Source organism: Neoarius graeffei, chromosome 7 (genome assembly GCF_027579695.1).
Source record: "Neoarius graeffei isolate fNeoGra1 chromosome 7, fNeoGra1.pri, whole genome shotgun sequence".
Lineage (NCBI taxonomy): Eukaryota > Metazoa > Chordata > Actinopteri > Siluriformes > Ariidae > Neoarius > Neoarius graeffei.
Window position 1 is genome coordinate 24,546,603 of NC_083575.1, and position 24,802 is coordinate 24,571,404.

The 24,802-nt window shown below is 41.4% G+C and overlaps 1 protein-coding gene across 1 annotated transcript in view; it reads right to left on the reverse strand.

Annotated features, from left to right (window-relative positions):
- ppp3r1a (protein phosphatase 3, regulatory subunit B, alpha a) overlaps positions 1–24,802 on the reverse strand; it is an 81,321-nt gene that overhangs the window by 24,636 nt on the left and 31,883 nt on the right. The window contains exon 2 of the mRNA XM_060925440.1: positions 7,957–7,996. Within this exon, the coding sequence (XP_060781423.1) occupies positions 7,957–7,996 (40 nt within the window). The remainder of the gene's footprint in view (positions 1–7,956; positions 7,997–24,802) is intronic.

Consider the following 24,802-nt stretch of genomic DNA (forward strand, 5'->3'; position numbering starts at 1 on the left):
TTCAACACTTAACGCCATTAACAAATGACCTGAATTCCGACCTCATCATGTTAATCGGTGTTGGTTTAGGTGGCCGTTTGGATTGGCTGTATTTTTATCTACGCGGTCATGAGAGAACCTCGTCTGCTTGCCCTGACTCCTGCGTTCGGGGAAACCCTTAGCAACAAGGGACTCCAGCATGTGGGTTATTTTGAGGCACCACACACACAGTGGTGCTTGAAAGTTTGTGAACCCTTTAGAATTTTCTATATTTCTGCATCAATATGACCTAAAACATCATCAGATTTTCACACAAGTCCTAAAAGCAGATAAAGAGAACCCGGTTAAACAAATGAGACAAAAATATTATAATTGGTCATTTATTTATTGAGGAAAATGATCCAATATTACGCATCTGTGAGTGGCAAAAGTATGTGAACCTTTGCTTTCAGTATCTGGTGTGACCCCCCCTTGTGCAGCAATAACTGCAACTAAACGTTTCCGGAAACTGTTGATCAGTCCTGCACACCGGCTTGGAGGAATTTTAGCCCGTTCCTCCGTACAGAACAGCTTTAACTCTGGGATGTTGGTGGATTTCCTCACATGAACTGCTTGCTTCAGGTCCTTCCACAACATTTCGATTGGATTAAGGTCAGGACTTTGACTTGGCCATTCCAAAACATTAACTTTATTCTTCTTTAACCATTCTTTGGTAGAACGACTTGTATGCTTAGGGTCGTTGTCTTGCTGCATGATCCACCTTCTCTTGAGATTCAGTTCATGGACAGATGTCCTGACATTTTCCTTTAGAATTCGCTGGTATAATTCAGAATTCATTGTTCCATCAATGATGGCAAGCCGTCCTGGCCCAGATGCAGCAAAACAGGCCCAAACCATGATGCTACCACCACCATGTTTCACAAATGGGATAAGGTTCTTATGCTGGAATGCAGTGTTTTCCTTTCTCCAAACATAACGCTTCTCTTTTAAACCAAAAAGTTCTATTTTGGTCTCATCCGTCCACAAAACATTTTTCCAATAGACTTCTGGCTTGTCCACATGATCTTTAGTAAACTGCAAACGAGCAGCAATGTTCTTTTTGGAGAGCAGTGGCTTTCTCCTTCCAACCCTGCCATGCACACCATTGTTGTTCAGTGTTCTCGTGATGGTGGACTCATGAACATTAGCCAATGTGAGAGAGGCCTTCAGTTGCTTAGAAGTTACCCTGGGGTCCTTTGTGACCTCACCGACTATTATACGCCTTGCTCTTGGAGTGATCTTTGTTGGTCGACCACTCCTGGGGAGGGTAACAATGGTCTTGAATTTCCTCCATTTGTACACAATCTGTCTGACTGTGGATTGGTGGAGTCCAAACTCTTTAGAGATGGTTTTGTAACCTTTTCCAGCCTGATGAGCATCAACAACGCTTTTTCTGAGGTCCTCAGAAATCTCATTTGTTCGTGCCATGATACACTTCCACAAACGTGTTGTGAAGATCAGACTTTGATAGATCCCTGTTCTTTAAATAAAACAGGGTGCCCACTCACACCTGATTGTCATCCCATTGACTGAAAACACCCGACTCTAATTTCACCTTCAAATTAACTGCTAATCCTAGAAGTTCACATACTTTTGCCACTCACAGATATGTAATATTGGATCATTTTCCTCAATAAATAAATGACCAAGTATAATATTTTTTGTCTCATTTGTTTAACTGGGTTCTCTTTATCTACTTTTAGGACTTGTGTGAAAATCTGATGATGTTTTAAGTCATATTTATGCAGAAATATAGAAAATTCTAAAAGGTTCACAAACTTTCAAGCACCACTGTACAGCCTGGAATGGTTGGAGATGCTGCTGTGCACCCGTCTTGGCCATCTGGTGTTGTATAGTGCTTCTGCGGCAGAGGGGAGCCGTCAGGGCCTTCTAAGCCTTTCAAGAAGGTCCAAACATATTGGCATTTCAAATCTTATATTTAATTTCTTTCATGATTTCATTATAATTATTCTCTTCCAATTTGGCCTCATTTTCTATCAAACATGCTTCAGAAATGAAAGGGTTACTGTCCTGAAAACATTAAAATAGAGTTATCCAAAGATTTTTTTGTTTGTTGTCTCTAGGCTGAGAAGAGTTTAGATCTGGCTCAGTCATTGGTTAGGACTTCATTCCCGGAACAGAAGGCCATGGCAGTGTATGTTTATGTAGGAAGTGACAGATGAATCAACCAATCAGATTTTGATTTATAGTGGGAGGGACCAAATTTTAATCGCCCTCAGCCTTTTCGAAGGCCAGCGCGATCTTAACCATGAGTCGGTGCAGTCAGCGCAGCAGTGAAGTCACCTTCCACCCGGTGTAGCGTTCATCAGTAATGTTAGCGAATGCTAATAAAGCAGTCAAGCCAGTGCTATCGAGAGCAAGTAGCACAGGCTAACGGCCGAGAAACTAAGGCCAAGTTTACATTAGACCGTATCTGTCTCGTTTTCTTCGCGGATGCACTGTCCGTTTACATTAAAATGCCTGGAAACGCCGGGAAACAGGAATCCGCCAGGGTCCACGTATTCAATCCAGATCGTGTCTGGTCCGGTGCTGTGTAAACATTGAGAATATGCGGATACGCTGTGCTGAGCTCTAGCTGGCATCGTCATTGGACAACGTCACTGTAACATCCACCTTCCTGATTCGCTGGCGTTGGTCATGTGACGCGACTGCTGAAAAACGGCGCGGACTTCCGCCTTGTATCACCTTTCATTAAAGAGTATAAAAGTATGGAAATACTGCAAATACTGATGCAAATACTGCCCATTGTGTAGTTATGATTGTCTTTAGGCTTGCCATCCTTCCACTTGCAAGTGGTAAGTGACGCGCATGCCCGATATGCACTGAGATCACACACACAGCGGCTCAGTCCCGAATCACTGCTCGTGCGCTTCATCGCGCGCTCTGTGAGCTGCGCAGGGCCGGAGTGCGCACCCTCCAGAGGGCACTCGCTGTTCAGGGCAGAGTGATTTGGAGCGCAGGATGCCTGCGGAGCCGAGTGCATCCGTGTATTGGCGTTGCTGTGTGCACGCGAATCGTGTATTGGCGTTGCTGTGTGCACGCGAATCGTTTTAAAAACGTTAATCTGATGATCCGCTGATACGGTCTAATGTAAACCCCACCTAAGATTTCTGTCTCCAGACTCTTCTTCCATGCACGCTCGCCACAATATTTTTTCACTCACACTTAAGTATTCATTTCCCTGTGTAATTTACTTTTAAAATCAACATCGACAGCTACACACAACGGAGAGAGCTGGCAGCCTGACACTAATCCCTTACAACATCCTTTGCCCTGTTGCTTTTTTGGTGTCTGGCTAAGTTTTGGCTGAGCTGAAGTCCCAGCTCTAATCATTATTTACATAGCTGGGCTTTCTCGAACACATGCATAATGCAAATTACAAATAAAGCAATTACAGTATCGGTCAAGCGTTCAGAAAATTTACAAAAACGGGATAAATTCTAGGATGAGCACGTCATTCAGTATTGGGAATGATAAATATGTTCTAGCAAGCCAGTGCAGGTTAGAGTATAATCATTAGATGTTCCATTAAGACATTTTAGGTAGAATTCATATTAATGAACTTGATCAGTTGTCACAAGCTGGATAACACCACTTTTTGAGCAGATATAGATAACATTTATGGTGTAATTTTGGTGAATTCCGAGTCAAGACATACACAAATAGTCACCAAGAATTAAGCCCACCATAGTGACAGATCCGTGCGCGCGTGTGTGTGTGTGTATCCTTGGAACTGAAAATATCTGATACGCAAGGCCTGCTGCAGGTCATGGTTTTACACCTGTTTATCTCCTGTTCTTTTCAGGGTCATTAACAAACTGGAGTTAAAGAACCCTCAAGCTCTTACAGTGACAACTTTCCAAAAAAATACTTATAAGAAGCACAGGAAAAAGAAGCGATTGTTCCTTTACATATTTACTTTTCCTCATATTTAAAAAAAAAAAAGTGCCAATGGTTGACTGAGCATAAACACTTAAAAAAATAAATAAATAAAAACTGTTTATGCTCAGTCAACCATTGGCACTTTTTTTTTTTTTAGAAACACACTACACACTCTACCCTGGTTAAGTTCTTAACCAGACATTTCGGTGTTTCACTTCATGAAAAAGGATGATGTAAAGTCATGTGCCGACAAGTCCGTCTGGCCCCCGTCTAATACACAACCTCACAAAAACACTCCAACCTAACTGAAGCAACTCGCACCTGAACACTTCTTTCTTCACCCGTTCCTATTTGTCCATCTCTTGTCCGATCTACTTTGGTTGTCTTGCTGATGTTTATACGGTCCGGAAGACCAAAGAGCATGAAATCAATTCAAACAGAACATGTAACATGATTAAAAATAAGGGTGGCTCCATCTGTAGCAGTGTGAACACCTAGACGAGGGAATTATTAGACAGTGTGGATGTCCTTGTGGTTTCTTCCACAATCTCTGAATCTGTTTCAGCTTGGGTTATCTTCAAATTTCAATTTAAACCATATTTAGGATTTATATTGCCACACGTTACAGTGCCTTGCAAAAGTATTCATCCCCCTTGGTGTTTGTCCTGTTTTGTCACATTACAAGATGGAATTAAAATGGATTTCTGGGGGATTAGCACCATTTGAGTTACACAACATGCCTACCAGGGCTGTGTTGAAAAAAAAAAAAAATCAATTTTCCGATTCTGAATCGATTTGCATATTATTTCCTGAAGATCGAGTCGTACGTCCAAAGATCGATTTTTTAATTACATTTTTCCCGGTGAACTTTAACCCCACTCGTCGCGTCACTGAATTCTCGCAGGCGTCTGTATGCAAATGGCGCGCCTTTTGGCGGATGCCGCCTTTTTCACGGCTGAATCGTGCAGATCCAATTTTTTTTTTTTTTGGGGGGGGGGGGGGGGGGTGTTGGAGTGTTGGAAGAAAACAGTAAATCAAAGCTGTGCACGTTTGCGCAGCTTTCGCGCAAACGTGCGCAGCTTTCTGATTTACTGTTTTCTTCTCATACTTGTACTTCCTATGTTTCATGGACTGTAACGGCATTTGCTTATTTAGTAATTTTAATACAGAATTTACTTTGATGAAATTATAATCAGACACTCCAACGCCCCCCCTAAAAAAAAAAAAAATTGGATCTGCACGATTCAGCCGTGGAAAAAGGCGGCATCCGCCAAAATGCGCGCCATTTGCATCCCTGGACAACCGCAGGCGATATCATTACTGCAAAAAGAAGCTGCCTTACTCCTGGGCATGAAAATGAGCTCCTTTTTCTGCAGAAGAATCTTTTTGTACCCAAGTGATGGCAGTTGATGGACAGTTTACCCAGTCTGTCTCAGGTCAAGTTTAAGGTCCAGTCAGAATTTATTTTTGCGTGCACTTTAACAGGAAACAGCGTTTTTAATTACAGTCTGAAGTTGAAATTTAAGGTTTATTATTTATTCAAGTTTAAAATTTAAGGTAAATTTAAAGTTTAACTGTCCTGTTTACATGTTCGCACTTTAAAGGCAATTGAATGTTTTATACTTTTTATATTTTGAAGATTTTACACAAAACTGAGAGACACTTATGTTTCCTAAGGTGCTGTATCTTTGGTTCTTATTTACAAACGGTATAATGACCGTTAGGTTACTTTGAAGCCAGTAACCAGCAATCTGTTTACATTTACACTGGCTAAGAATCTTTTTTCACATTATAATAATGCATTTGTGTGCAACAGCAACAGCTTTTGGGCGAATTCTTAATCTTAATAATGCACCAGGTTAGTGTCCCATTTGGACACAATTGTTGCAGGTACAGAGACCTCTGGCGTCCTCTGTTTGCTGTCTTGATTCGCCTTTCTGCGAGGGGGTTTGATCATTATCATTTTTCACCAGTCTTACAGCCATCATTAACTACCAATACTTGATTAATTTGCTGTTGAATGTCAATATAATACAAGTATTAATATGTTGCTTAACTACACAGTCAAAAATGGTTCTAATAACACTAACCCGAATCGATACTGGATCGAATCGAATCGAGATCGGATCGCATCAAATCGTATAGAGTCGTGATAATCGATTCTGAAGCTTCAGAATTGGAATCGAATCGATTCTTGAAATTTGAATCGATACCCAGCCCTAATGCCTACAATTTAAAGGTGCACATTGTTTTGTTTTTTTTTTTAAATTGTGACACAAACAATAAATAAGATGAAACCCCCCAGAAATCTGGAGTGTGCATAAGTATTCACCCCCTTTCGTATGAAACCCCTAAATAAGAGCTGGTCCAACCAATTCACTTCATAAGTCACATAATTCGTTGATTAAGATCCACCTGAGTGCAATCAAAGTGTCACATGATCTGTCACATGGTGTCTGTATAAATCAACCTGTTCTGGAAGGACCCTGACTCTGCAACACTACTAAGCAAGCAACATGAAAACCAAGGAGCCTCCAAACAGGTCAGAGACAAAGTTGTGGAGAAGTATAGATCAGGGTTGGGTTATAAAAAAAAATATCCCAAACTTTGAATATCCCAGGGAGCACCATTAAATCCATTATAGCAAAATGGAAAGAACATGGCACCACTACAAATCTGACAAGGAGGGTGTTAATCAGAGATGCAACAAAGACACCAAAGATAACACTGAAGGAGCTGCAAAGATCCACAGCGGAGATGGGAGCATCTGTCCATAGGACCACTTTAAACCCTACACTCCACAGAGTGGGGCTTTATGGAAGAGTGACCAGAAAAAAAAGTCATTGCTTTAAATAAAAATAAACAAATATCACATTTGGAGTTTGCTCAACAGCATGTGGCAGACTCCCCAAACACATGGAAGGAGATTCTATGGTCAGATGAGACAAAAATCGATCTTTTTGCCCATCATGGGAAACATCATGTGTGGCGCAAACCCAACACCCTGAGAACACCATCCCTACAGTGAAGCATGGTGGTGGCAGCATCATGCTGTGGGGCTGTTTTTCATCTGCAGGGACAGGAAAGCTGGTCAGGACTGAAGGAAAGATGGATGGCACTAAATACAGGGCAATTCTGGAGGAAAACCTGTTTGAGTCGGCCAGAGGTTTGAGACTGGGACGAAGGTTCACATTCCAGCAGGACAATGATCCTAAACATACTGCTAAAGCTACACTGCAGTGGTTTAAAGGGAAATATTTGAATGTCTTGGAATGGCCTAGTCAAAGCCCAAACCTCAATCCAATTGAGAATCTGTGGCATAACTTGAAGATTGCTCTACACCAACGCAACCCATCTAACTTGAAGGAGTTGGAGCAGTTTTGCCTTGAGGAATGGGCCAAAATCCCAGTGGCTAGATGTGCTAAGCTAATAGAGACATACCCCAAGAGACTTACAGCTGTAATTGCATTAAAAGGTGACTCTACAAAGTATTGACTTGGGGGGGGTACTTATGCACACTCCAGATTTCTGTTTTTTCATCTTAATTATTGTTTGTGTCACAATAAAACAACAATTTTCATCTTTAAAGTGGTAGGCATGTTGTGTAAATCAAATGGTACTAACCCTCCAAAAATCCATTTTAATTCCAGCTTGTAACGTGACAAAACAGGACAAACATGAAGGAGGATGAATACTTTTGCAAGGCACTGTACAAAAATTTATGTAGTCACTTATTTAGAAATGAGTCTGTATTGAAATGAACTTTACAAGTTTTTCTGAACAAGCTACAGTGGCAATGTGTGAAATATAAACTACAGCAGAAAGAGTACTCGCTGTTCAAATGTGCACACTGATTATGTAAGAGTTACTTAATCACATCCAGCAAAGGTTCTGCCTACAGACTGTTACATTACGAAATATTCACCCTAAGCCACTATTATTATTATTATTTCTGTATTTGTCTAACAAAATAACTCAATAATTACTTTCATGTGTTCAGCATAATAACAGTTCCAGGTAAAAGCTAATACTTACAGTGCGAGCACATCTCCAGGGGATAACTTGCTTCATTTCCCTAAAACAGAGAAAAGAATAAGTAACAAAAGGCATTTTCTCCTCTTCTCTTTCCTTTAGACTGTCTGCAGCAGGGGCGTCCAAACTCGTCCACAAAGCACCAGGGTAGCTGGAGCCATTCCTGAATTTGTACTTTACTCTGAAATTGCTGCAGATTCGGTAACAATGCTAACACTGCGTTGTGCACATATCTGGTGTTCAAAAATGACAAAAGGCGTCGATTAAAACAACGGCTCACTGGAGGTTTGTTAGGTTATATATAACTCTTATTTATATCACTGCAATGAGTTAATTCGAATATGCTGATACGCTCATATCTGAGCAAGGCTTTAATGAGATGGGCAACATGGAAGACAGTGCAGGCTGCAATAAAGCTCCACATCATACCGACAGAAAACAGTACAATCCTCAGTCAGGAGGATAAAATACAACCACAAAAACGATCTGTGAGATTCCAAAGGTGCAAAATCCACTAAAGTAAATTAAGCCTTTCCATACACACACACACAGTTCTGGTCAGAAGTTTACGTACAGCGACATGAATGTCATGGCAAGATTTAGGTTTTCAGTCATTTCTTTGAACTGTTCTTTTTCTGCGGCAGAATGATTGTACAGCATACATCTTTAATTAAAAAAAAAAAAAAACCTAGAATTTGGTGCACAAGTTTTAATTTTCTTTGGGTTTTCTGAAATCAACACAGGGTCAAAAATTTACATACGCTCACTTCGATTGATTCAGAGGTGCTGAAACTTCCAAAATGTTTCTTATCTTGTCAAGGTCTCTTAACTTCCTGTTAGTGATCATGATTGACTACAGCTGGTAGCTTCTCTGTGCCTTTATAAAAAGGGTTTGTTTACAGCACTCATTGGATTGACCAACACACAGTAAAATGGGAAAGTCCAAGGAGCTCAGTGCAGATCTGAGAAAAAGATCACCGATACACACAACTCCGGAATGTCTCTTGGAGCCATTTCTAAACAACTGCAGATCCCAAGATCAGTTCAAACAATTGTATCCAAGTTATTGTGAGGTGTTGTAGGTGCAATAGGCTTATCAAATCAGTCTCATGTAAAAAGAGATCAGGCTCATAAATTCATTAAATTCAAGTGTCTAATAGTTTATAGCTAAACTATTAAAATCAATGGAGTAACTTAGTGGTGATGTTGCTATAGTTTTAGTGAGTACTGTAGCTCTAATGTAATACGTTTACTCTAGATCTACAACATTCATATAACAACCAAATGGGCGAAGGCAATTAGAATACTTGTTTGGCAAAGGTTTGCACTCAGTGAATGTTGTAGCAATAGACAGGACACAGTTTATTCCAAAAGATACCATTTATTGAAATAGCTGACACGAATTAGCAAACTAATACTGATCAGATATAGCAACAATAGCAGCCAAGGAATAATTCAATATAAATGGTGATACAGTGTATACAGGTAATAATCAGTAGTGTATGTGATAACTAAAGCACTAATGGTGATCAGAAGTAATGGACTATATGCAAGTTTACAGTGTAGGGGCGAGTGGATGTTAAAATGTGAGAGGGAAATCACGTGTTTGTGTGTCTGTGTGAGAGTGTGTGTCTGTGCGAGTGTGTGCGCGCGCGTGTAAAAGAGTGTAGGACAGTGTGTGAGAGACAGTGCAGGCGTGTGTACGCGAGCCTTTGTGCTAGGTTCCGCCTAAAGGGGAATGGGCAACAAGGACAGCGCATGAGGGAGAGAGAGACAAAGGATCTGTAGCTTAAAACTACTCCAGCTAAACTTCTACTCAACCCTTAGCTACTCCTGAAATCCCAATGTTGGAGTGTAGTGCGACAGAGGGAGTTAAAAAGAGAGAGAACGCATGCACGATCTAACTAAATACAGATAGTAAACAAAGTAAATCAAACACGCGGTCTAAGACCAACTTTCATGTGAATCAAAATGCGTACATTTAAACCATAAATGAATTCAAATAACACTCTTCACATTAACTAGCCACAACTAAGACTAACAATTGCCCAGTTGCCAGCCTTACTTGAGATTGATCTTGCTTGGCGACTGAAAGTGCGCCGTCTGTTATCCGAAGACAGATCCAGGGAGAAAACAGTTCTGTTCCTTTTACAGCTCGTCAGCTGAAGATCTTCGGTGTCCCATCGGTCGTCTGATAATCTGGAAGGAATCTTGTTTGTAGTTCGTCAACGTTGTGAAAGGGAAAAGGGATCCGGTCGCCTTTTCTCTTTAAAATACTGCGTGGGCTGCAGTAACTAACCGGTTCAGTTATTATTGCAACTATACGAAGATCAAATACATTGAACTTTGGCTAAAGGTCCGGGATCAATAGCTCGTTCTTTGTCCTTTGTTCTTCTGTAGCACAGATGCAATGGCGTCTCTTTCACACGTGGAAACCCACCACTAGAGAGAAGGAATTTCGATTCCGCCACGGGTTTAAAGCACAGTCGTGACATCACTGTATTTGGTATCCGGTATCATCTCTGTATCCAATACCATTACAGGGAGTCGGAAGAATGGGCAGAGATAGAACATGGCATCGAGTACAGGGATTGGTGTGTTCAATGTTGTACAATGAAAGGGAGATGCTTCATAAATGGTTACTATGGCTACAGTATGGCAATCCATCCCTACAGTGTAGTCACTTTGCCAAGCCACTTTGCTTCAAGAAAACCCAAACTGTCACCCTCAGCTGAAAGGAAATTGGTTTGGATGGTCAGGAACAACCTGGGAACCACCATGGCACAGCCCTGCCAAGAACTGGAAGCTGATGGATCACTGTCTACAGTTCAGATCACCATGGACTAACAGGCTGCTTTCCAAGAAATAATCCCCTGCTCCAAAATTGACATCTTCAAGCTTTAGTAAAGTTTGAAGCTGACCACACGGACAAAGAAAAAAGTCTTCTGGAGGATAGCTGTATGGTCAGGAGACCATGAAAAAATGCCAGCTAATATATTATGCATACACACACTCTTCATATCAGCATTCTCAAAGGCCAATGCTAGCTTACCCGCGACTCGGTGCTGTTGGCACGGCAGTCCAGTTACCTTCGTCATTGGACCTTCGCATGAACTCTGTGTGATGTCGTATTGTCTTGACAACGTGCAATATTATAACAAATCTTGCACGCTCATTCTCCATTGGGGAGAGCGGCATAATACATGGAGGATAAGCGATATGAGAATATTGCATGCCATCAATAAACCCACTAGAAGGGAAGAGAATACATGTTTTTATTCCATGGAAAAAGTGGCCCGTATGTTTAATAATATTGGCTGGCATTGAGTGGTCTATCAGCTATATTCCATTCAGCTAGCATGATACTGAAGGAGTCGAAGACAAGAATATATCTGATATACCATGAAAAAAATCCAGCCAATATTATTATTATACATAGACATTCCTTTTGGGTGTTCAATGCGTCTTTCTCTTTCAAAATCTTCCGCATTTAACGAAGCAAACCTGGCGGCCATGTTTGTTTACAAATTGTCACAGTCACTCACTAGCATGGAAGCTTTACATCTCTGACGTGTGACATGTCTTGACAACCATGCAATATTGTAAACTATATTCAACACTCATCCTCCATTGGGTAGAGTGACATAATACATGTAGGATATGCGAACAATATTGCATGCTGTCAAACCAAATGAATGAAGCTCGCTAGAAGGGACTATAACACGTTTCTGTGAAGATTCTCAGTCATCCAGGTCATAGTAACTGTGGGTGGTAAAAGAGAGCAACTGGACTTGCTTGAAGATTCTTGAAGACGTTTCACCTCTCATCCGAAAGGCTTCTTCAGTTCTGTCTGACTGGTAGGGAGTATCAGGTATTTATCCTACGGATAAATACCTGTCCAGGAAAAAAGTGTCCTGTATGTATAATAATCACCGATATTCACTGAGCCTTTGGTGAATAATTGTCAAATAAACTTGTACACAAGCAACAGAGATTCAGAGACAAGTATTTCTTTGACACCGCTCCAACTATATTGTCACATTAATAAAAATGGCATTTTATTTATTAATCTGCTCTGATCCTCGTTTCCAAACGCTTGGGGTCAAATAAACTGGAGGTTTTTGTTATTGTTATTACATGAGGGTCTAAAATTACTTTTTACGCCACATGAAACAAAAACGGTGGCTGTGAACAGTAGAGAAGAGAACCAGTCTATTCTGCTTTGATTTATTATTGACGGCGCTCAGTTGGGCAGAGGGGGATCCAAGCCACATGTTCAACAGGTGACCGAGATCACATGCTGAACGTTGTACAAAATAGATACGCTGAATACCTTACACTTATTTTGCTAATTAAATATTATACAACAAACAGACTGGTCCATATTCACAACGTTAAATGAAGGAGTTGGTGTCTCTGGGGCTGCAGTGAAAATCATCTCATCTCCTAAATAAAACTTGGGGGGGGGGGGGGGGGGGAATCTGACTATTGGCCATTACAGTGGATATAAGTGTGTACACCCCATTAAAATGATTATTTTTTTTACATCAGAAAAACCTAACAACGTACAATAAGCTGGTTGCATAAGTGTGCACACCCTTAAACCAATACTTTGCTAAAGCACCTTTTGATTTAATTACAGTATTCAGTCGTTTTGGGTTCACACTAGGGGTCGACCGATAATCGGCCTGGCCGATATATCGGGCCGATATTCTGCATTTTTAGGGTTATCGGTATCGGCCATAATTTCCACCGATATGCCGATAACATGCCTTTTTGCAGCCATTTCATTCCTAACGCGACTGTCACTGCACGTCCTTTCCTGCACTCACCTCTGAGTTCAAGAACACGGTCCCGCCCACCACAACATCTGATTTGTTTGGCACAAGGGATACAGCCAATCAACACGCGTAGCTAACCGCTGTGAACGGTTTCAAGGCGGCCGTATGGGCACTCGGGCAGAAGCGGATCCCACTTCAAGGTAAGGACACGCTGCTTTTGCCACAAACACACAAGTTGCAAAAGCACAACATCATTATATGTTTACATTCTTCATCTACTACTCGTTAAAATTGTCCATTTGCATCTGTGTAGCCAGGCAAACTTAGCTTACGGAAGGAAGCACTTGAATTAGCCTACAACCAACTAGTCTCGCTGAAACTACATGTAATGTTGTCCATAGTAAGCAGTCCCCAGCATAACGTAGGCTGCAGTCATTTTTAAATCCCCGTCTGGAAACGTTGTGAATGTGTCAGTAGTTCTACTCGAACAGTAGAATGACAGCCATACAGAGAGGTGGTCAAGGGAAGACGAAATAAAACGTAGTGTTTGTGTCAGGGCTTTGAACCGGTTCAAGGAACGAAAACGAAAACCGGGAACTTTTTCTATTTCACATGGAACAGAAACGAAACCAGAAACTTTATTTTTTATGTTCCGGAACAGAAACGCTTATTAAAAATAATGGTAACCGGTTAATACCGGTTTTTATTTCGTTCCTCAAAGTTTCTGTAGCCTACAAATAGTCATTCTTCTCCTGCGCAAGTTTCTATGACCCGCTGGGGTTCACTTCCTGTGTGACGTTCGCTGATTGAATGGAGAGAGCGGGAAGGTGGACTACTAGTGAATACTAGGTGCATTACTGAGTGTCTGAGCAAAGAAGAGCCTGAACGATGCAACCTCCCTATTGGCTGTTTGTAAAAATGTATCAGTTGTTGCCCTTCCCACGGGAATCATCGCGGGCTCGAGAGACGAGACCTGACGAGTTAGTTCGTTGGTAGCAGAACAAAATGTCTGGACACAAATCGGGTTTTCAGAAAAGGAAAGAAAATAAACGGAGGGTCGAAAATACAAAAAAGGAGGCAGAAAATGCAAAACGAGTTTTAAGGTAGGATAAATGGTTACTTTTTAAGGCAGCCCGCCGTGGCTGCCTGCAGGCTTATTTATTATAGCCCATTTAGTTAAAATAGTTGATATAAAATGTTTATAGTTATAGTTATGTGATGGTTGTCCTGATTTAGACTGGTGGTTTTTTTTGGGGGGGGGGTTGCGCGATGTTGCACCCGGGTCCAGATTAGGGCAGAACCGGCCCTGGCTACATTTCAGGTGTAGTTTGTTTTATGTATGTATGTACTTGCATAGATGTGTACTTGGCCTTCCAATATGGCGCCTAACAAAATCTCGCGGCGCGGTGACGTCATGCGGTAGCCCTCTATAGGGCCTGACTAGCCTTTGGTAACACACTAAACGAATTATCTTTCATTTTTGGCACTTTTTCTGTTTGTGTAGCTGGGAAGACATGCTGAGAATCCAAATCACCAACATTTGAAATAATAATTGTTGTGAATTATTTCTTGTCTTATTTAATGAAGGTTGTAATAGAATTAGCCTACATTTGGCTTAAGCTGGATGAGACAGAGACATAATTTTATAGCCATTTGTTAAACAGCTGACAGGGAACGTAATTAACCGTTCCGGGAACGAAATTTTTTTGTTCTAACCGGTTCGGGAACGTCTATTTAATGGTGGAACCCAAAACCGGAAACGTTAAAATTCCGTTTCTGTTCGGAACGAACCAATAGGAAAAAAATTCCGGTTCAAAGCCCTGGTTTGTGTTCTGTAGGCTAGCGCAAGCCTACTGGCTATTTGTTATGGTGATGAGTAAACTTCATGACGTGACTCGTGCTCAAAAAGCGCATTGCACTTGTATATGTTAGGTAACTTTATAAAGCGCTATTTGAACATTTAAACAAGCCAGGTGTGATATGGTGCTAGTAGGCTGTGTCATACTGTAGGGAGTTTGTCAGGACACTTGTTGTGGGCTCAGTAATTGTGTTGTGGATATACACTTGCTTGGATAAACGCTAATGAACGAAATACATCAATTAAACTCTTGACTTAAATGTTCTTATGCTACTTCACATTGCGCTGTAATGTACTCCACTAGTATTCTTGCGCAAGTGATTCTCCTCACTAGCGCTTCTGATTCGGAAAGCGATATACTCTTAAAGGAGCAGAGCCGTAGATGGTTACTTGTTAAGTTGTTACATAATAGGGAGTGATAGCCTACTTTATGTTTGATTTTACTTTTTTAAAAATGCTGCAGGCAGCTCCCTACACTTGATTTGTTATTTAAAAACTACTTGAAGTTGGTAAGTCTTACTTAGTTCTTAGTGTAAAAGAATCCAGAGTGTATTTTCATTTATTTTCCACTGAAAATGGTGAGCTGTAATATAGTAGGGAGTGATTTATTTTTTTATTGGTGAATATTTATTTGATTATTATTTTATTTCTCATTTTATTCTAACTAATGTTTGACTTTATTGTACAAATGCTGCTGGCATCTCCCTGCACAAAATTTCATGTTCAATTTTACAATTAAACATACATTTCATGGATATGAAGGTCTGTGTCAGTGTGTGCTATGTTTAATTTCATGTGAATTATGTTTACATTTATTGGTTGCACATATCGGTTATTGGCATCCCAATTCCATAATAATCGGTATCGGTATCGGCCCTGAAAAAAACATATCGGTTGATCCCTAGTTCACACCTACCATCAATTAAAATGACTCTGATTAACCCCAAATAAAGTTCAGACATTTACTCAGTTGCCTCCTCCAGCAAAAGTCAGCGTTCACAGAGAGCTTACAAAGCATCAAAGGGATCTCATTGTTGAAAGGTATCAGTCAGGAGAAGGGGACAAAAACATTTCCACGCCATTAGATATACCATGGAGCACAGTGAAGACTGTCATCAGGAAGTGGAGAAAATATGGGACAACAGTGACATTACTGAGAACTTGATGTCCCTCCAAAATTGATGAAAAGACAAGGAGGAAACTGGTCAGAGAGGCTGCCAAGACGCCTACAGTAACACTGAAGGAGCAGCAGGAATTTCTGGCAAGTACTGGTTGTGTATTACATGTGACAATCTCCCATATTCTCCATATGTCTGGACTACAAGGTAGGGTTGAAGAAAAACATCCAGCCCCGGTTAAATTTTGCAAAAAAAAAAAAAACACATAGACTCTCCCAAAAGCATGTGGGAAAATGGGTTACTGGCTGATGAAACCAAAGTTGAACTTTTTGGCCACAATTCCAAAAGGTATGTTTGGCGCAAAAACACTGCGCATCACCAAAAGAACACCATACCCACGGTGAAGCATGGTGGTGGCAGCATCATGTTTTGGGGTCGTTTTTCTTCAGCTGGAACAGGGGCTTTAGTCAAGGTGGAGGGAATTATGAACAGTTCTAAATACCAGTCAATTTTTGGCCCAAAACCTTCAGGTGTCTGCGAGAAAGTTGAAAATAAAGAAGAATTTCATCTTTCAGCATGACAATGACCCCAAAACATTTTGGAACGGCCCAGCCAGAGCCCAGACCTAAATCCAATTGAAAATCTGTGGGGTGACCTGAAGAGGGCTGCGCACAAGAGATGCCCTCACAATCTGACAGGTTTGGAGCGCTTTTGCAAGGAAGAGTGGGCAAATATTGCGAAGTCTAAACATGGCAGGCTGATAGACTCCGACCCAAAAAGACGAATGCTGTAATTAAATCAAAAGGTGCTTCAACAAAGTATTAGTTTAAGGGTGTGCAGACTTGTGCAACCAGCTTATTGTATTTTCCCCCCTAACAGATTTGTTTGTTTTTCAATTAAATTGTACAGGTTATAGGTCACATTAAAGGTGGGAAAAGTTTTGAAATTATTTATTCCATGATCCTTATCATGGAAGCTAATTAGAAATTAATTTGCCCGAGATAAAAAAAAAAAAATCAAAGCCAATGTAAGCTGTAATTTCCATCCTGTGACCTTTAAAAGTCAATACATAGCACAAATTTGATCAAACTAAATGTCTTTAAAATGTGTTACTGGCATTCTTGAAAGGAACTGGCTGGAACACAAAGGAAAAAGGTGATGACACAGGGAAAGGGGGGAAAAAAAGGAACACTGTAGTACTGGGACCTCTGTCGTAAAGAGATCCTGCAGCGGATTTATTCTCCAACTTATTTTATGTAAAATTAGTTGTAGATTTCAAATATCAAACTTTCATTTTCAGAGACCGAATAGTGTGTATGTACTGTGCGTAGTGTGTGTGTGCTCGAAAATCTTGGTTGAAACTGGCTCAACTCGCAGCACATCATGACACTCTGCGCTCCAAAATCATTTTTTACATGATCTGCAGCATCCTAAACCGGTGTAGTGCGCATGTATACAGCTTTTGGATAGACGCACTCGTTCTCTCATTTTTGTTTTCCTCCCCCCCATAGAGAATGAATGGGGCTCATGAACCATCCTGCTCGGACACACTTCATTGGAGACCCACCAAACTTCATGTGATACCTCAGGCCAACTCCCCCGACACACACATGCAATCGGTTCTGACCAGCACTCATCTTTTCCTTTCTTTTTGCTGATCCTTTTCCCCCCAGTTCACTTCCATTAATTTTCCCCCCCATCCAAATGAATGGAGTTTCAGGAGAAAAACCAACACTACGTTCACACTGCAAGGCTTAATGCTCAATTCCGATTTTTTTGTGAAATCCGATTTTTTTTGTGAGGTCGTTCACATTAACAAATATATGCGACTTGTATGTGATCCTCAGTATGAACGAAAAGCGACCTAAAAGTGTTCCGCATGCGCATTGCAGGATACGACGACGTCACACGCAGTGAGCATGGCCAGTGTTTATGGAAGTAACCTAAAGTTTCCTGTGTATGACAGTAGCCAGCATGGAGTACCTGGCGATGATGCAGTTGTTGTTGCGACGGAGCCAGAACATGCACAATAGCCTGATGTTAAGGAGGAGGTTGAGAAGGAAGAGGGCAAGGGTTTTGGCTCAGGCGTTCTGCGGGGTAGAGACTGCAACCTCCGTTCAAAGGAACATCAAAACCATGTTGTTGTAACTTTTTTTTGAGAGACCCGCCGCCTACTTCAGCGCAGAATAGTGACGTTTGTGGCTTGTTGATGACGTGTAAGTCGGATGAATGCGACCTGGCGGTTCAGACTGAAGTCGCATATGAAAAGATTGGATAGGAATCGGAATTAGGACCACATATCCAAACGGCCTGGGTCGGATTTGAAAAAATCGGATGCGTGTCATTCATATTGTCAATAAAAGATCGGATACAGGTCACATATGGGCGAAAAAATCGGATTTGAGTCACTTCAGCCTGCAGTGTGAACGTAGTGCTAGTCATGTCATGCTGCGTGCTCTAAAATCTCTATTTTAAATCATGCCGCACTCTCTGTTAATCTCCCCAGCACCATGTAGATCATGGAAAGAAAAAAAAAAAAGATTTGAGCGTGAAGTGTCATGTCGTCCTGTGAGTTCAGCCATTTTAAACCAGGATTTTAGAGCGCACAGCCACACACACTATATGTAGATCATGTAACTATATGTAGATCATGTAACACACACTACACACACTATATGTAGATTTTGCAGTACGAGGTCTCATGTCTGATCCAGTTTCCGTTGGTGACACTCTGCCACAACTGTACAAGCACACTTGCCATGTTCTCTGCAGAAACACAGTCAAGTTCCAGCTTGTGCTTTCTTTTTAGCATCATTGTGTCATTTATCAGAGATTGTAGTCATAGTGTTTTTCAGTTGCGTGAAGAGATACATTCAGCTGCCGCAACGCATATTGAATGAAGCAGTTCCTTTCTATAGAAGGCTTTATCTTCTTGCTGTTGACAGTTTCTTGTTCACGTATGTGGACGTCCATAATACCAGACTATCGGTACACGCATATCCAACACAGCACCTCCTTGCATTCCAAAGGTGTGGGGTTTTGTTTTTTTGTCAGTCATACTCCTCCAGGTGATTAAGATTTCGTCAGTCCCCTACCCTTTGACCTGACTGGCTTGGTTGGACCTACCAGGAGAGTTCTCTCCCGCCAGTATAGCTCTCCGGGTCATAGGGACACGCAAGCCATTCCGTCATGTCAAGGAGACAAGTAGTCCATGATGTTCGTCTGAGGACGATGATGTGGCACTTGTGTTACACAATGAGGCATACTTATAACTTTCATTTTCGGAGACCAAATAGTTTTTGAGAAAAATGCATTTTTTTTTTTTTAGAATACCAGATAGACTTCCTGCGGTAGTGACGTACGCGATGAGGTCAGGGAGTAGGCGCTTGGAGCAGCTCAGCTGTTTGTTTTGTTTATATTGTAGTTTTGATAGTTTTACAAGTATTCTTACCAAATCTATCAGTTTTTAAATGAGTATGCCTCAATGATGCTAAAAAAAAAGAAGGACGAGAAGATACATCTTTTCACCGTTTACCTGGCCAGAATCGCCCGATTGTTCGCAAGAAATGGATTCATACCATTGGAAGACCTCAAAACAATCTGCCTGCGGTGCCCTACTTATGTTCTGAACATTCCGAATCATCCCGTTTCAATGAGGCGATGGAATTAAAAAGCAAGATTCACTGGGACTTCTAGAATTAAAAGAAAGTTAAAAAAAGACTATGCTGTGCCAACAATATCTGCCCATCATTCAACTCCAAAAGTCCGCCGATGCAGTGTTGAATGTCAAGAGAAACTGAGAGGTTAGTTTCGACTTTGTTCTACTGTGCTTCTTTGTAATACATTATTGGTGTCTTACTTCGTGAATTGTACTTGGTATTCTGATGTGTTGTAGGTTCTTCAGCGTATACTGGAATAAAATACAGGTGACCAGGGCTCTACAGTGCGCACATTTCACTCGCATTTACGAGCGAATTTTTCGGCATGCGAACGATGAAAAAAAAAAAAACCACGCATTCGTGTGAGGGCTTCTTGCGGCCGACAATTTAGGAAAGCACTGAGCACAGACGCGACGAGTTTAACATTCTAAAACGTATCAAACGTTAAACTGCAAAGTATGTAAATCCAGCGCTGGATAGCCTACCTAAAATAGTGTAACGAGTAACGGCCTGTATTGTTGCAAGTGTGTGTGTTCAGTGTTGTGTACGTGCGTGTGTGTGTTCTGCCTGCGCCTTGCTCCCTATCTGTAGTTGCGTGCATTGCCTCTGTCTTGCACTGCGGTGGTTCCCGGGGAGTGAAAAAGTTACTTTTTTTTTTTGCCGTTCTGCCATGCTAGTGCGTTTTACCGGGACATGAGATTTCAGCATTTTTATTCTTCTCGGTCTGTAGCTTGAATAAGTTTAGGCTACTGAATAACACTTTCAGTTAAAGTTGAGTCTGGTGCTTTTGTGCTGACGCTACAATAGCCTACTATCACAATAAATATCCCCCGTAACATTTCCCGTTTTCTACTCATCTCTCTGTGATTGCCCCTCTTTCCCACGGTTGTATGTTGTGGGTGTGGCATTAGGTGGGAAAAGTGCTTTTTAGGGATTCCTCAGATCATTCAACTGAGAGATAACGGAGAGCTGGTTCGGACCGAGCTGAGAAATATATTCGCTATGCAGAGAATAACGGTGTTTTTTAAAAGCAATGATGGTGGAAACAAGAATAAAAGAACGGACGAGGAAAAAAAGTGTAGTGAAGAAAGCTAGAACGACGGGAGAAGGTGTGGGAAAATTATATAATGAGATGGAAAGCACACACCCCAGTGCAAACATTTGGATGGGAACATACAACACAGCAGAAAAACAAATAACATACAGTATACACAAATGGTGCATGTCACAACACAGCAGAAAAACAAAGACTATATATACAACTGGGCGTGTTGAGTTGCAGATGTTAATTGCACATTAGTTACAGAAACTCAGTTCAGCTACAAAACTCAGGATATTGCACTGTATTTGGTATTGCATTGTATTGGGTATGGATGTAAAAGTGTAGAAATATAAATATAAAATATACAAAAGTTGCTCTGTGAGGTTGCACTGTAATAAGTATTGCACTGTATCAGGTAAGTGTGAGAATATTGTCCTTTTAGGTCCTTGTTGGTGCATTGTTGCACCTGCCAGAAGTGGCATCAGTCAGTGCATGTAATTAGCCTTTTTCACATTACGTCACTTGCAGAAGAACCTCACATCCGTTTTCAGCCTTTTGAATGGAAGAAGAGGCGGCATGCTAATCTGCTGGCTAACAAGTAGCAACCATAGAAAGTCAGTAAACTTCCTTTCCAAAACAAGGCAGATAGGTGACTGGAATGGTCGCTAACAATACGTAATGATAAACAACAATGCGCAATATTATTATCAATCTTATCTGTGAATGACAGTTTTGTTAACATATGTTGCCGCCGTATACCTCTTCTTCCATTCAGAAGGCTGAAAATGGATAGGAGTTCCCCTGCAAGTGACGTAATGTGAAAAAGGCTAATTGTTCAAGGTGGTTATGGCCTGTGGGGAAAAAACTGTTTTTGAGTCTGTTGGTCCTTGCTTTGATGCACCTGTAACGCCTGCCTGAGGGCAGCAAGTCAAAGAACTCAGAGCCAGGGTGGGAGCTGTCCTTGATGATGTTGTTAGCTCTGCTGAGCTCTGCTCTCTGTTTATTCATTCATTCATTCATTCATTCATTCAGTTATTCGTTATTCATTTGTTTGTTCATTCATTCATTCATTCTCAATTGAATTTTGCGTTTTGTGTGTTGGTGTGTCTAAGGTTTGCGCTGCAATAAACCTTTAAAATGAAAACCTACTTGTGCCCCCATTTTTTTCCCCTGTGCTCCTAAAATTTTTAACTTAGGTGCACGTGTGCTCCTGAAAAAAAAAAAAAAAAAAAAGTTAGTGTAGAGCCCTGCAGGTGACAAAGAAAACACTGATGTTGAAGAACAATCACTGATGGATCAAGAGACTGGCTTTCAAGTACGTTCTACTATACTCTCCGCTGGAATCAATCACTCTTGTAATCCACCATTTCATCTTCATGATATTCTGGTTCGAATTGGAATAGTAAAGCCAGACTAAAACAAACTTAGGAGAGATTTCATACTAAAAACACACCGAGGCGACTGAAGCTGTTGCAAGCGACCACTACCTGGCGTCATCGCATACGTCACTAGCACAGGAAGTCCATCTGCACTGCAAAAAACTGAAAATAGAATTTGAGGAGAAAATTCCTTAATACTAGCAAAATTATCTTGCTGCATGGACAGAATTTTACTTGACAAGACATCTTGAAATAAGTTGGTTACAATCTAGTTTTAATAATCTCAGACTTGGTGTCTTGTTTTCTTCTAATAGGAAATGCTAGATTGTTTCAACTATATTCAAGATATTCTAACTTCTTAAGATATCATTTTTGTAGTGTAGAACAATACGAGACACCAATTCTGAGATTATTAAAACTAGTTCTAGATTGCAACCAACTTATTCCAAGATGTCTTGTCAAGTAAAAATCTCTCTCCATGCAGCAAGATAATTTCACGAGTGTTAAGAAATTTTCTAACCGGCTAGTGGTTAGTGTGTCCGCATCTCGATCAGGAGATCGCGAGTTCTGCTCATGGTCGGGTCATACCAAAGACCATCATAAAAATGGCACCTACTGCCATCTGGCAAGGCACGCTGCAATACAGATGCGAGTTGGGAGTCAAACTCTCATGGTTACCAGAGGACCAGCCCCCCACTGTAACCCTAGCTGACTCCTTTGTCCCTCACGCCATCAGACTGTACAACTCCTCTCTTGGGGGGGGGGGGGGGGGGGGGGGGGGGTAACAGGAGGACAGAGGATGGGAAGGAGCAGTAGCCTAGCCTAACAATAAGCAATACCGGACAATGTGCAATATAAAGTGCAATATCTCTCCTGCCGCCCCCCCCTTCCCCATATCTTATTCTTTTTATATTTGTATATGTAAATAATTTATTTTAATTTATCTATAAGTTTTCTCTATTTATTTTCTCTGTTTAGGCCACACCAATTCGATTAGTTGGTTCTCGGAATCGCCGCTTGAAGAAAATGCAAAATGAAAAAAAAAAAAATCGAACTCGACTGCAGGTTGAGGTCACGTGACGTCAAAAACCAATCAAATCGCCCCTTTCACTTTAGATAAGACTTGTGGAAGAAACATGCCTGTGGAGGGGAATCCTGCAAAGCCTGTGTTTGTGATTGTTAGGGTATTCAGCGAACAGAAGCGTAAAATCTTTGACAGGTGTGTCGAAATTCAAGAGGGGGAAAACTTTGCACAGTTGTACTCAAGATGCCGTGAGCTTGTTACCCTGCAATGTGCCAACCTGGACAACAACTCTGTGGAGGTGGGTTTGATTGATATATATATATATATATATATATATATATATATATACACACACATACATATATATATATATATATATATATATATATTTTTTTTTTTTTTTTCATTGATTGATGTGAGGGGCAAACAAAAAAATCATTCGAAGTATTTAGCCATCAGAAGTAGCCTACTCCTGGTCAAATCTTTTTTTCTGTGCATTGTAGATGTTCAATTGACTGTAATTCAATCGTTTATTTAGCCTCTCTGTTTACTGGTTTGCCTGATAAAAGACGTGCAGCCAGAGCTAGCCCTTAATGCATATGGGTGGAAATAAAGATAAGCTATTAAAAGAGCCATATGAAATGTGTAACAATAATGTATTGTCTTCGTTTTGTTTCTCTATTATGAAAGCCCTCCATTTCCACCGCTAATTTTACCATCAGAGCCGCTGTGTCCGGGGATCAGGTCGTCGAGGCCCCTGCCTTCGACTGCCACCCAATCCACACTGCACCAAACCCCTACTGCTACCTCTGTGGGTGGTGAACCCACAGGAGGTCGGGCCCACGTCACCTCTTCGGGCTGAGCCCGGCCGGGCCCCATGGGCAAAGGCCCGGCCACCAAGCGCTCGCATACGAGCCCCAACCCCGGGCCTGGCTCCAGGGTTGATTGATCTTCCTACCTATGGTCATGAGCTTTGGGTAATGACAGAAAGAACAAGATCGCGGATACAAGCGGCTGAAATGAGTTTCCTTCGCAGGGTGGCTGGGCGCTCCCTTAGAGATAGGGTGAGAAGCACAGTCACTCGGGAGGAGCTCGGAGTAGAGCCGCTGCTCCTCCACATCGAGAGGAACCAGCTGAGGTGGCTCGGGCATCTTTTTCGGATGCCTCCTGGACGCCTCCCTGGGGAGGTGTTCCAGGCATGTCCCCCCAGGAGGAGGCCCCGGGGAAGACCCAGGACACGCTGGAGGGACTATGTCTCTCGGCTGGCCTGGGAACGCCTCGGTGTTCTTCCCGAGGAGCTGGCCAAGGTGTCTGGGGAAAGGGAAGTTTGGGCTTCCATGCTTAGACTGCTGCCTCCGCGACCCGGTCCCGGATAAGCGGAAGAAGACGAGACGAGAATTTTACCATCAGAGCATTTTTTTAAAAATTTTATTTCGCGCGCTCGCTTCATTTTCCTGAAAAAATCCGAGAACCAACTAATTAAATTGGTGTGGCCTTATCTGTAATGATGCTGCTGGAATCTTAATTTCCCTGAGGGAACCCGCCCAAAGGGATCAATAAAGTTTTATCTAATCTAGCTATGTGATAGGCAAGAGGCCGAGGGCTATGGAAACTGAGATCGGCGCCGCCCTATGCGCCACATGGCGTGGGAATGACTTTTTTTTTTTAAAGGAATTTTCTCCTCAAATTCAGTTTTTTGCAGTGTGATGATCTTTGTAAAAGAAAAAAAAAAAAAACTCATATAATAACTACTTGGTCTCCAAAAACAAAAGTTTGATTTCTGAAACCTCTGACTAATTTTACATAAAAGAAGTTTGAAAACCAATCTACTTGAGGATCCCTTTAAATTTTCATGTTAATATATCTTAAGACGCACTTTTCCTTTAAGGCATGGACGTTCTCATAACCTATTATTAACCTGGATGCCCTTCAGACATGCCCCTTTTCCACCAAAGCAGTTCCAGGGCTGGTTCGGGGCCAGTGCTTAG